The sequence below is a fragment of the Staurois parvus genome, unplaced genomic scaffold (assembly GCF_062004578.1).
Source record: "Staurois parvus isolate SC_StPar_1 unplaced genomic scaffold, SC_StPar_1.0 ptg001642l, whole genome shotgun sequence".
Lineage (NCBI taxonomy): Eukaryota > Metazoa > Chordata > Amphibia > Anura > Ranidae > Staurois > Staurois parvus.
Genome location: NW_028319438.1, coordinates 2,359,732 through 2,372,559, shown reverse-complemented (window position 1 = coordinate 2,372,559; position 12,828 = coordinate 2,359,732). Strand labels below are relative to the sequence as shown.

Here is a 12,828-nt window from a genome sequence, read left to right as displayed (position 1 = left end):
GTCCACAGTATATTTTGCCAGTAGTGCTGTGGAACATCCAGGTGCTCTTTTGCAAACTTCAAACGTGCTGCAATATTCTTTTTGGACAGCAATGGCTTCCTCCGTGGTGTCCTCCCATGTACTCCATTCTTGTTTAATGTTTTCCTTATTGTAGATGTGTCAACAAAAATGTTAGCATGTGCCAGAGATTTCTGTAGGTCTTTAGCTGACACTCTGGGATTCTTCTTTACCTCATGCAGCATTCTGCGCTGTGCTCTTGCAGTCATTTTTACAGGACGACCACGCCTAGGGAGAGTAGCAACAGTGCTAAACTTTCTCCATTTGTAGACAGTCTGTCTTACCGTGGACACATGAACATCAAGGCTTTTGGAGATACTTTTGTAACCCTTTCCAGCTTCATGCAAGTCAACAATTCTTGATCGTAGGTCTTCTGAGAGCTCTTTTCTGCGAGGCATGGTTCACATCAGACAGTGCTTCTTGAAACCAGTAAACCCAAAACAGGTGTGTGTTTTTGAAGGGCAGGACAGCTGTCAGCAACACATCCAATATCATCACACTGATTGGAGTCAAGGTTGGCTCACTCCTGGCTCCAATTAGCTCTGGGAGAAGTCATTAAGCTAGGGCCTCACATACTTTTTCCTCCCTGCACTGTGAATGTTTACATGTTATGTGCAATTAAACCATGGCAACATCTAATGTTTGTGTAGTATTATGTTCAGCAGACCGTGTTCTTCTATTGTTGTGACTTAGATGACGTTCAGAGCACATTTTATGCCCAATTCATGCAAAACTCCACGTAATCCCAAGGGGTTCACATACTTTTTCTTGCAACTGTATATTGTCCATAAATAGTCCATGAATACTTCTCCAATTTCTTTTAAAAAATCACTGAATATAATGAGCTTTTTACTCATTTTTGCATTATGGTAAGGGTGATGAAGCCACTTAGAAGTGTACACTGATTGTCATGGAGAAGTGTATATAATAATAGTGCACAGTGTTTCACTATCACTAGTGTGGTCACGATTTGTGTGATTGGTGCACGAAATCAATAAGGAATTATTTTGGGTAATTACTTATGTATTTAATCATTTTTGAGGATAATGCACTTTTAGTTTTCTTTGGAGGTGCACGGCAATTATTGAAGTCATACAGAGATTTTTACAGAAATTGGAGAAGGATTTATGGATTTCTTTTGGGTGGTTTTTCACATTGTTTATGGACACAAAAAAGGTTTATTATATTGATACAGTGATTTTTTTCAAGAAATTGGAGAAGTATTTATGGACTTTTTTTGGGGGGGTTCATGCTTTACACTGTTTTTGAACACTAAAAAGGTTTATTATGTTAATCTAAGGTCCCTAACTTACATTCATACATACACATTGGGCAGCACAGTGGCTAAATGGTTAGCACTTCCACCTGGCAGTACTAGGGTTGTTGGTTCGAATCCCAACCATGGCACCACCTGCCTGGAGTTTGCATGTTCTCCCTGTGCCTGCATGGGTTTCCTCGAGGTACTCTGGTTTCCTCCCACACTCCAAAGACATGCTGGTAGGTGAATTGGATCCTGTCTATATTGTCCCTAGTATGTGTATGTATGAATGTGAGTTAGGGACCTTAGATTGTACACCCCTTGAGGGTTAGGGACTGATGTGAATGTACAATATATATGTAAAGTGCTGTGTAAATTGACGGTGCTATATAAGTACATGAAAAAAAATAAATACTAGGGCCAATTTAGACCAGATCCAGTTAACCTACCAGCATCTTTGGTGTGTGAGAGGAAACCGGAGTACATGGAGGCAAGCCACGCAGGCACAGCGTGTCTAACAATGCAGTATGGAGAGGAGAGAAAATAGCAGGGATTTCAGCTCACAGAGAGTCTGTCTTTTGGGAGCCCTGACAGCTGAGGATCATGGGAGGTAAGTACAGCAGGACTGAGGGGTAAGGAGGGGGGAGGGGTCTGATGATAGGTCACCTTAACAGATTTTCTGTAAAGGTGAACACTTTTTGAGAAGCACTCACTTTGTTCCATTCAGTAAAACCCTGTCCACCCACTGGTACCCTCCTCATCGGTGCTCCCCCACTGCTCCTTCTTCCATCGTACTCCCCCACCAAAACAAAATACCTGGTGTCCTATGGTGTTAGAGCCTAGAACGGGTAGGCAACCTGCGGCTCGCCACCTGTTGCAGGACTACAAGTTCCATCATGCCTCTGCAAGCCATAGGTGTAACTGTCAGTTTTGCAATGCCTCATGGGAAATGTAGTTCCAAAACAGCTAGAGAGCCGCAGGTTGCCTACCCCTGGCCTAGAAGAAGCAGTGACATCATGGGGACAGTGGGGGTGTAGCGAAGTATCAAGGGACCGTGTCTGTGCATAGCAAATGTCTACTAGACTTTAGCACCACCACATTATTTATTTATTTCAGGTACTTATATAGCGCCATCAATTTACGCAGCACTTTACATATATATTGTACATTCACATCAGTCCCTAACCCTCAAGGGGTGTACAATCTAAGGGCCCTAACCCTCAAGGGGTGTACAATCTAAGGTCCCTAACCCTCAAGGGGTGTACAATCTAAGGTCCCTAACCCTCAAGGGGTGTACAATCTAAGGTCCCTAACCCTCAAGGGGTGTACAATCTAAGGTCCCTAACCCTCAAGGGGTGTACAATCTAAGGTCCCTAACCCCCAAGGGGTGTACAATCTAAGGTCCCTAGCTCACATTCATACATACACATACTAGGGACAATTTAGACAGGAATCAATTCACCTACCAGCATGTCTTTGGAGTATGGGAGGAAACTGGAGTACCCGGAGGAAACCCGCACAGGGAGAACATGCAAATTGGGATTGGAACCAACGACCCTAGTACTGCCAGGCGGAAGTGCTAACCATTTAGCCACTGTGAAGCCCACCACATGGGAAAGGGTCACTTTCTCGCCCCATAACTGGACAGGTGGAATATTTTGTACTGGCTGTACCAGGGGAAGGAGCGATAGATCATTGTAGGAGATATCAGTGCCTGTGTCAAGAAGCTATCCCTCCCCCCCACCCCACTGTTATTTTGGCACTAATGGATAAGGTGACCGCATCAATCAGGGACTAGACTAGCTGGGGGATCAAGGTTTTCTAAACTTGTGTAATGTAGCCATCGTAGAGGGAACGCCAAGTCCCTACTTCATAGGAATTCTTTGTGAGTAATGCTCCTACTGTTTGTCTGTGACATGAAACACAGAAGCGTTTGTTTAGATGCAGTGACATATTGCGATGCCTCTTGTTTTTTAATGTACCTTTCAGCAAACCTGCTGTACCCTTGGCATCCTTTCTTGATGTCTTCCCCTCGCCGTGCTTCTCAGTCAACCTTTTGATCAGCGCCTGCAGCGATCCTGCTTGTTGTGCGGAGAGAGCATACGCGGCTTTATATAAACACTGCCATCGGTGATCTCATCAGGTGGAGGATCTGGTGGATGTTGCTTAGTAAAGTCAACCTGTCAATTCAAATGAAGGACTAAGTGAATCATTCTAATTGAATAACGAGGGAAGGTAAAGAAAAAACGTAAAGCCGAAGTCCTCCTTTCACTTTAACCGCCTCCCGCCCGCCCGCCATATAGTAATATGAGGGACGCAAGGTGGTTCTCTCGTTCTGAGAGAACATCATATGACGTCCTTCCATTCTAACCGTGCATGCGTGGCTCCCGGAGTGCATAGCGCGGTGCTCTGTGTCCCTAGGACACAGCGGATTGCCGATCCACGGAAAGAGCCGAAGATGCCGGCTCGATCATGTGATCAGCTGTGTCCAATCACATGTAAACAGGGAAATGCTGGTTATCGGCATTTCTCTCCTCTCGGGCTGTCAGCCTCTATCCATTGAGTGGAGAGAGCAGGGACCGCCAGTGCAGCGCTGGATCAGGATCATGCTCAGATAAGTAAAAAGGGAGGGGCTGCACCCAGAAGGCTTTTTTTTTTTTTTTTGCTTTTTTTGTTGCATTCACACTTTTTTACTTGCTTGCTTTGCATGCTTTTTACTTGCTTGCTTTGCCGTAACATGTTTATTGTATGTATACAGCAATTTGTAGATTAGCTACTTGGGCGAGAAAACTTTTAATTTCCAAATCTAACAACCTTTTTGACCTGTTGCCCACATAATGCATATTTGCAGCAGCAAGGACACCGCACATACCGTATATACTCGAGTATAAGCCGACCCGAATATAAGCCGAGGTACCTAATTTTACCACAAAAAACTGGGAAAAACGATTGACTCGAGTATAAACCGGTGGTGTCAGTGGGGGGAGGAATAGTGCCCCATCGTTGGTGTCAGTGGGGGGAGGAATAGTGCCCCATCGTTGGTGTCAGTGGGGGGAGGAATAGTGCCCCATCGTTGGTGTCAGTGGGGGGAGGAATAGTGCCCCATCGTTGGTGTCAGTGGGGAGAGGAATAGTGACCCCTGCTCCAGCCTGGGCTCGCTCGCTCCCTCCCTCTCCCATGGTACACACTTACCGGTCAGATGTCTTCCTTCTCCGGCCGCTCTCCTCCTCTTCACTCGCTCGATCTTCGCGGTGCCGCTCGGCTCCTCCTCTCCAAGCTCCACCTCCTCGCCGGTGATTGGGCGCCTGTGTGCCTCTCCTGAGCTACAGTTCCGGCGGCCAATCACCGGCGAGGATTGATCCCGGGGGTGTGTCCAGATGACAGGGACGGCATGTCATCCCGCCCACACCTGGAGACGTTGACTCGAGTATAAGCCGAGGGGGCCGTTTTTAAGCACAAAAAATGTGCTGAAAAACTCGGCTTATACTCGAGTATATACGGTATCTGTCAAAGCTTAATTTAAAAAGCTGAAGTTAGAAGCTGATTGGCTCCCATGCACAGCTGCATCAGATTTTGCATTCTCCAGTCTTATGCCGGCCATACACGGGTCGAAATCCGACCGATTTTTTTTCATCCGAAAATCGGACCTAAGAATAATCAGCCGTTTTTCGCTCTGTTAGTGGGTCAATGGCACCAGCCGATTTTCGTGGTTCCTCCCCTTTTCAGTGATCGGGCATGCTGGAAAATTTGTGAAAAACGACCAATTTTTGACTCCATGATGGTCAAATCATACGATCGTTTTTCCAAAAAGAATGTGCGCATGAGCCGTGACCTGAAAGGAACAGAAGTTTTCGCCTGTTACATAGGGTGAACTTTATGACTTGGTCAGCCGATTTTCAAACTCGGCACCATCGGATTACCGAGCCAACAACGTTTTTGATTTTCGGACGAAAAATCGTTCGGAATTCGACCCATGTATGGCCTGCATTAGTAAATCAACCCCAGTGTGTGTCACCGGCAGTATCACCAGGTGAAAAAAAATAAGCCTGACAATAGAAATCAAATGCAGCCACCACATATCAGGATGGATCTGCTGTAATATACTGTTGTGTTTGAGTTTTGATACACTTTAACCCCCCTGGTGGTATTCCCGAATGTAGCTCGGGGTAAAGTTTCAGCACCAGAAGCGGTAACCCCCGAGCTACACTCAGGAATACACTGCAGCGTTGCTCCGGGATCCCTCCAGCACTTACCTTGTCCTGCGCTCCCGTGATGTCTCCCCTGCAGTGTCCCTTGCAATGTCCTCTGGCCGATGCCGGCATCCGTCTTCTGGGTTCCATTCCCTGCGACGTCAGGACGTACGGGGGACAGAACCGGCGGGAAATTTAAAAATGTTAAAAAGTGACATTCACTAAATACACTAAAATCTCATAGTATAACATTCCTGTATCAAACCATTTCACATACATTTTGTCCCGAGTGCTTTGTCCGGCGCCCTGCCTGCATTTTTACTGTTCTTTCTGCCTGGAAACTGAGAAACGTCCATGGCGTCCAAAAAGCGTCCCTTTAGGTCAAAAGCGGTTTTAGACCGGCTAGAGAACAGCGATAGTAAATCAGAACCACTTGCAGAATTGAGTGATAATGATTCGTGGGGGAAATTCCTCATCAGACACTGAAAACGATTCTGCGACTTTGCTCAGCGATGTGCGAACTTGGCGCTCTATTTCAAATTTCAGTGTTTTTGGTTTGATTATATTATTGAATTAAATTTAATATTATATTATTATTTTTTATGATTATTTATTATATTATAATTTATGATTTCGTGTTTCAAGTTTTATCATACCCGGGATGTTTACTAGACTCTTGTTCGGACAGATTTCAGGGAGTTATTCCTAAAAATTACAGCCTACAATAAAAAAAATACATATTTCCATGCAAAAAAATGTACTGCTTTGAGCACAGAAATATGGACATAATCAGACCGCTAGGGAGGTTAAAACCCGTTGAAAGATATTGACCACGCGGGGGGTGCATTTATTTTTGATCAGTCGGCCGACTCATAGATTGCATTGCAGCAAATCACAGCTATATGTGTACTCAAAAGGAATGGCCCGATGAGCTGCTTGGAAAGATCCAAGGTTTTACTGAAGAAGACAAATACGTTTTGATAAAGTCCTAATTTTCATCTTTAGCGCTGGTGATCTCCTGCAACCTCTTACTGCCACTTCCTTTCTACATGCACACCAATGAAGCAATGGCAGCATGGCGTTTAGGTCAGGACGGGGGGGAGTTGTCAAAAGGGATCAGTGCATTCATCCTTGAATGTACACGTGGTTGAGAAGACGTCTTTGTTGAGAAGATGTGGGTTAAACGCCTCGTATTTTATACATCCACCAGCAGATTTTCTGCAGCTTGTCCTTGAATCCCTCCATCATGCTTGACAACACACTCTCCGTCGTCCCCGTGCCGTTGTATCCCTCTCATTATGCGGTCCTATTCCCGTCTACCTTTTGTCCTGGCTCCTCATAATGCTTCCTTTGGTTGTTGTTCGCACTTTCTTGCTAGCCATATACATTTTGTGGGAGCTGAGAGATAATCCATAGATTTCTCCATCCAGGCTAAACGGTGTTGCTGGACGAATCTCCTCTGCTGGTTAGTGCATACAGGTAGCTGTGGACACATACGACTGCCTGGGGGGGGCTCATTCACACTTGTGGCCGAGGGTCAGTAACAAAATAGGCAACTGAGCTGCGGTTTTACTGCCCCCCTCTAAACCCAACACAGCCACCGGAGGGTGTTGTGCACATTCTGCGGCAAAAATTGCTCTCTGTTATGCAGTACCACCACCGATCGCAACTTATTCAAGTGAATGGGGCTGTGCCACGACCGGCTGCAGTGCAATTGTGGGAGTTTTTAAAGGTTAAAGCAGACAGTGTGGAGGGAACAGAGCAGTACAGACAGTTCATATTTCAGAATAAGTGTCATCACAGGCTATCCCCTCTTCAGTCTATCATGAACGCTGCTGCCAGACTCATCCACCTTACTAACCGTTCCATATCTGCCATCTCTCTCTGCCAATCCCTCCGCTCAGTGTCCTCCATCCCTCTCTGCCAATCCCTCCACTGGCCTCCGCTCAGTGTCCTCCATCCCTCTCTGCCAATCCCTCCACTGGCCTCCGCTCAGTGTCCTCCATCCCTCTCTGCCAATCCCTCCACTGGCCTCCGCTCAGTGTCCTCCATCCCTCTCTGCCAATCCCTCCACTGGCCTCCGCTCAGTGTCCTCCATCCCTCTCTGCCAATCCCTCCACTGGCCTCCGCTCAGTGTCCTCCATCCCTCTCTGCCAATCCCTCCACTGGCCTCCGCTCAGTGTCCTCCATCCCTCTCTGCCAATCCCTCCACTGGCCTCCACTCAGTGTTCTCCACCCCTCTCTGCCAATCCTTCCACTGACCTCCACTCAGTGTCCTCCACCCCTCTCTGCCAATCCCTCCACCGGCCTCCACTCAGTGTCCTCCACCCCTCTCTGCCAATCCCTCCACCGGCCTCCACTCAGTGTCCTCCATCCCTCTCTGCCAATCCCTCCACCGGCCTCCGCTCAGTGTCCTCCATCCCTCTCTGCCAATCCCTCCACTGGCCTCCGCTCAGTGTCCTCCACCCCTCTCTGCCAATCCCTCCACCGGCCTCCACTCAGTGTCCTCCACCCCTCTCTGCCAATCCCTCCACCGGCCTCCACTCAGTGTCCTCCATCCCTCTCTGCCAATCCCTCCACTGGCCTCCGCTCAGTGTCCTCCATCCCTCTCTGCCAATCCCTCCACTGGCCTCCACTCAGTGTCCTCCACCCCTCTCTGCCAATCCCTCCACCGGCTTCCCATTGCTCAATGGATAAAATTCAAAACATTAACAATAACATATAAAGCCATTTATAACTCTGCCCCAAATTACATCACCAATCTTGTCTCCAAATATCACCCAAACCGTACTCTCCGCTCCTCGCACGACCTCCTGCTCTCTAGCTCCCTTGTCTCCTCCTCCCATGTTCGTCCCCAGGACTTCCCCCATCCTCTGGAACTCTCTACCCCAATTTATCAGACTATCGCCTACTCTGCCCACTTTTAGGTGATCTCTGAAAACCTATCTCTTCAGGGAAGCGTATCCTGCCCTCAGCTAATAATGGAATCTTCTATTCCTTCTACCAGTCCATCCCCCACAGTAATTACCTTTTGTACCACTAGCCCCTCCCTCCTAGATTGTAAGCTCCAAGGATCAGGGCCCTCCTATCCCTCTTGTATTGAACTGTGTTGTTGCTGTATTGTCTCCCGTTATATTGTAAAGCGCTGAGCAAACTGTTGGCGCTATATAAATCCTGTATAATAATAATAATAATATATAAATCCTGTATAATAATAATAATATATAAATCCTGTATAATAATAATATATAAATCCTGTATAATAATAATATAATATATAAATCCTGTATAATAATAATATAATATATAAATCCTGTATAATAATAATAATATATAAATCCTGTATAATAATAATAATATATAAATCCTGTATAATAATATATATAAATCCTGTATAATAATATATATATAAATCCTGTATAATAATAATAATATATAAATCCTGTATAATAATATATAAATCCTGTATAATAATAATAATAATAATATATAAATCCTGTATAATAATAATAATATATAAATCCTGTATAATAATAATAATGTTGCAGTCATGTGCACTGCTCTATAGACATTTCAGATCCCATAGTCCATCCTGGGAGTGAGCAAGAGAGGGTGGCTACATTCTACATATAGGGGAGAATGAATGTAGTCACCCTCTAACAGGAAGTTGGATCACAGAAGCAAAAAAGAAATGGAGGCTGAGAACATTAGAAGGTATTCTTTGAGTTAAAATGGAGTTCCAGCCATTTTTATGTTCATTAAAAGTCAGCAGCTACAAAAACTGTATCTGCTGACTTTGAATAAACGCACACTTACTTGTCCTAGGGTCCAGCAATGTGCTCACCCACGAGGTCCCTTCTCCCCTTCTTTCCTCCACGGTGCCGGCATCTCAACTGTGGGCACCAGGCTGTGACCGCTTGCGGCTTCACAGCCTGGTGCCCACTGCGCATGCGCGAGTCGCGCTGCACCTCCTAATTGGTCCGGCAGTCTCCTGGGACATGTGAAATTTCCCAGGAGACTGTGGGATGGAGGAGGGGGCGGAACTTCTGGCTCACTTTGCCACGGCGAACTGAGCCGGAAGTGAGAGAGAGTATCTGGCAAACCCAGGTACCTGCTCCCCCCAAAAGGTGCCAAATATGGCAGTGGAGGGGGGGGGGGAGCCAAACAAGTGGAGCTTGCACTTTTGAGTGGAACTCCGCTTTAAGGATACATACTTGAACGTAACCTGTATTTATTACCTCTCACAGAGATCACCATACACCTTGCAACAATGCCGTTATCCGCTTTCCTGTTCAGAAGGACCGAGCCATCTTTGTTTGGGCATCATTCTGGATCAGCATCTACCTCCTGACTTGAGATACTGGCTCAGTCATGTGAATTATGGTGGCTGTGTTTACAAACGTCTCACACTGTTCAGCCTCTGCTTCAGCTTACCACCTTGTGACTTTCTACAAAGTTACACTGTACTGTCTATGTAAAGACCGGGGAGGGGGAATGAGAGAATATTTCTGCCTGCCTGGTGCAGACTCATGACGTCATCTCAGCCTAGGCAAAGTCACTGAGTGGAGCTCAAGGACAGATTTATATTTATGAAAGGTGGAACTTTGTTGCTGTAGATTTGTGATATGTTAGGATATTTTCAAGCAGATTTATACATTGCAGAACAGTCCAAATATGATGTATTTCATGGTTCTGTATTAGTGTCTATTATCCTTTTTGTTTTAATTTCTCTTGTTCCTGACCCTGGTCCTGAGTTTGGATACATTTATTTATTTATTCCAGGTACTTATATAGCGCCATCAATTTACTCAGCGCTTTACATATTTGTTTTGTTTTTGTTTTCCAAAATGTTCGGTCTCTTTTCGTTAATTTAGCAAACTATAATAAAATCCAGTGGTGAGTAACTTCTTAGTGCCAGCGCCTCCCGGCCCTTTAAGAGGGGAGGCGGGCGGGGTTTAAGGGTCATGTGACCGCCGTGATTCACCGTCGGCGGTCACATGATCGGAAAAGGTCCCGATCGAAAGGGGAGATCGGGACCTTTCCATGAATCACGAACATATGTGCTGGGAGCACGCAGGTCATTGCCATGTGACTGGGAGATGTTCATACCCTGACACTGGGTATTTTGGTCATAGTTGTCATAGAGGAAGGAAAGATTTTTAAGGAACAGTTCATAAAATCTACTGAAAATATAAATGTGTTTTCAGCTGGTAGTTTCTTGGAAATAAAGAAGGTTTGCTTGTGGATATTATCAAGATGCTGACTTTTCATCATAAGTTCATTGCAAAGTATTAGTATTATTATTATTATACAGGATTTATATATTATTATTATTATTATTATACAGGATTTATGGCGCCAACAGTTTGCTCAGCGCTTTACAATATAATGGGAGACAATACAGCAACGATACAGTTCAATACAAGAGGGATTAGAAGGCCCTGCTCCTTGGAGCTTACAATCTAAGAGGGAGTGGTGAATGGTACAGTAGGTAGTCACTGTGGGGGATGGAGTGGTTGGAAGAGTAGAGGATATCAGAATTAGCAGAGGGCGGGATAGGCTTCCCTGAAGAGAAAGGTTTTCAGTGATCGCCCAAAGGCAAGTAGAGTAGGTGATAGTCTGATAGATTAGGGTAGGGAGTTCCAGAGGATGGGTGACGCCCTGGAGAAGTCTTGGAGACGAGCATGGGAGGAGGGGATAAGGGAGCTAGAGAGTAAGAGGTCTTGTGAGGAGCGGAGTGTACGGTTTGGGTGATATTTAGAGATAAGATTGGTTATGTAAATTGGGCAGTGTTGTGGATGGCTTTAAATGTCATTGTTAGTGTTTTGAATTTTATCCGTTGGGCAACTGGGAGCCAGTGGAGGGATTGGCAGAGAGGGGTGGAGGACACTGAATGGAGGCCAGTGGAGGGATTGGCAAAGAGGGGTGGAGGCCAGTGGAGGGATTGGCAGAGAGGGGTGGAGGACACTGAATGGAGGCCAGTGGAGAAATTGGCAAAGAGGGGTGGAGGCCAGTGGAGGGATTGGCAGAGAGGGGTGGAGGGATTGGAGGAGAGGGGTGGAGGACACTCGAGTGGAGGCCAGTGGAGGGATTGGCAGAGAGGGATGGAGGACACTGAGTGGAGGCAAGTGGAGGGATTGGCAGAGAGGGATGGAGGACACTGAGTGGAGGCCAGTGGAGGGATTGGCAGAGAGGGATGGAGGACACTGAGTGGAGGCCAGTGGAGGGATTGGCAGAGAGGGATGGAGGACACTGAGTGGAGGCCAGTGGAGGGATTGGCAGAGAGCGGATACAGAATGGTTAGTAAGGTGGATGAGTCTGGCAGCAGCGTTCATGATAGACTGGAGGGGGGATAGCCTGCGATGAGGTCGGCCAATGAGGAGGGAGTTACGGTAGTTGACGCGTGATATGACAAGGGAGTGAATAAGTTGCTTAGTGGTTTCCGGGGTTAGGAACGGTTGTATTTACACATCGGAAATATGTGTTTTTCGATGGTCTTAGGCAACCCCTGTGAAAGGGTCGTTCAACCCCCAAAGGGGCCACGACCCACAGGTTGAGAACCACTGTGATAGAGGAAGGAATGGCAGTGTAGGGTTGGAGAGGTGAATATATGTTGCCGTAATAGGCAAAGTGATGGTCTGCATAAAGATGCCCCCCTCCGTCTATTTTATTCTTGCCTTTCCAGTGTTCCATGGCATCTTCCATGACTGCCACTGCAGAATACCCAGTAGTTTGGGTTATGTGGAAGCATGTGACCACCTCCCGTCAAGCATTTGCTCAGACCTAGCGGCCAATCTCGAAGCTCCCAAGCACCTGTCACATGACTGAAGTGGTGACATCACAGGATATCTCGATGGCAACTGTGACATGGGTGGTGGTGGGAGGGCATTGCCTTTACCAAGACTTTGTATGAGCAAGGTAACAGGGTCTCTTTGAATGGTACACTGCTGCATTTTATGTACTCCTTTATCACCCTAACCTGTTTCCTTTCTTTTTCTCTTTCCTACAGGTGTGTGAGCTGGATATCATCTTTAACTTTGAGAAGGCCTACTTCATCCTGGACGAGTTCCTGATGGGGGGCGAAATCCAAGACACGTCGAAAAAGAGCGTGCTGAAAGCGATCGAGCAATCAGACATGTTACAAGAGGTGACAAGTTTTCTGAGTTCTCTCTCCTCTCACGTCCCCGGCCTCCATTAGTCTCTCTGCTCAGCTGTTCAGTTGGCTCTTTTTTTTCCTTTCCATTCTCTTTGTGTCTCCCTGCTCCCTCCTCCTTTTCTCTGCAGTGGATGAATCACACATCTCTTGTCCTGTCACAGCTCAGT

General features: G+C 46.3%; 1 protein-coding gene across 2 annotated transcripts in view; it reads left to right on the top strand.

The window, feature by feature from the left end:
• The window catches only part of AP1S1 (adaptor related protein complex 1 subunit sigma 1), a 95,670-nt gene that overhangs the window by 50,368 nt on the left and 32,474 nt on the right, over positions 1 to 12,828 (top strand). For both annotated transcript variants that reach the window (XM_089663254.1, XM_089663253.1), the window contains exon 4: positions 12,515 to 12,652. In XM_089663254.1, the coding sequence (XP_089519380.1) occupies positions 12,515 to 12,652 (138 nt within the window). The remainder of the gene's footprint in view (positions 1 to 12,514; positions 12,653 to 12,828) is intronic.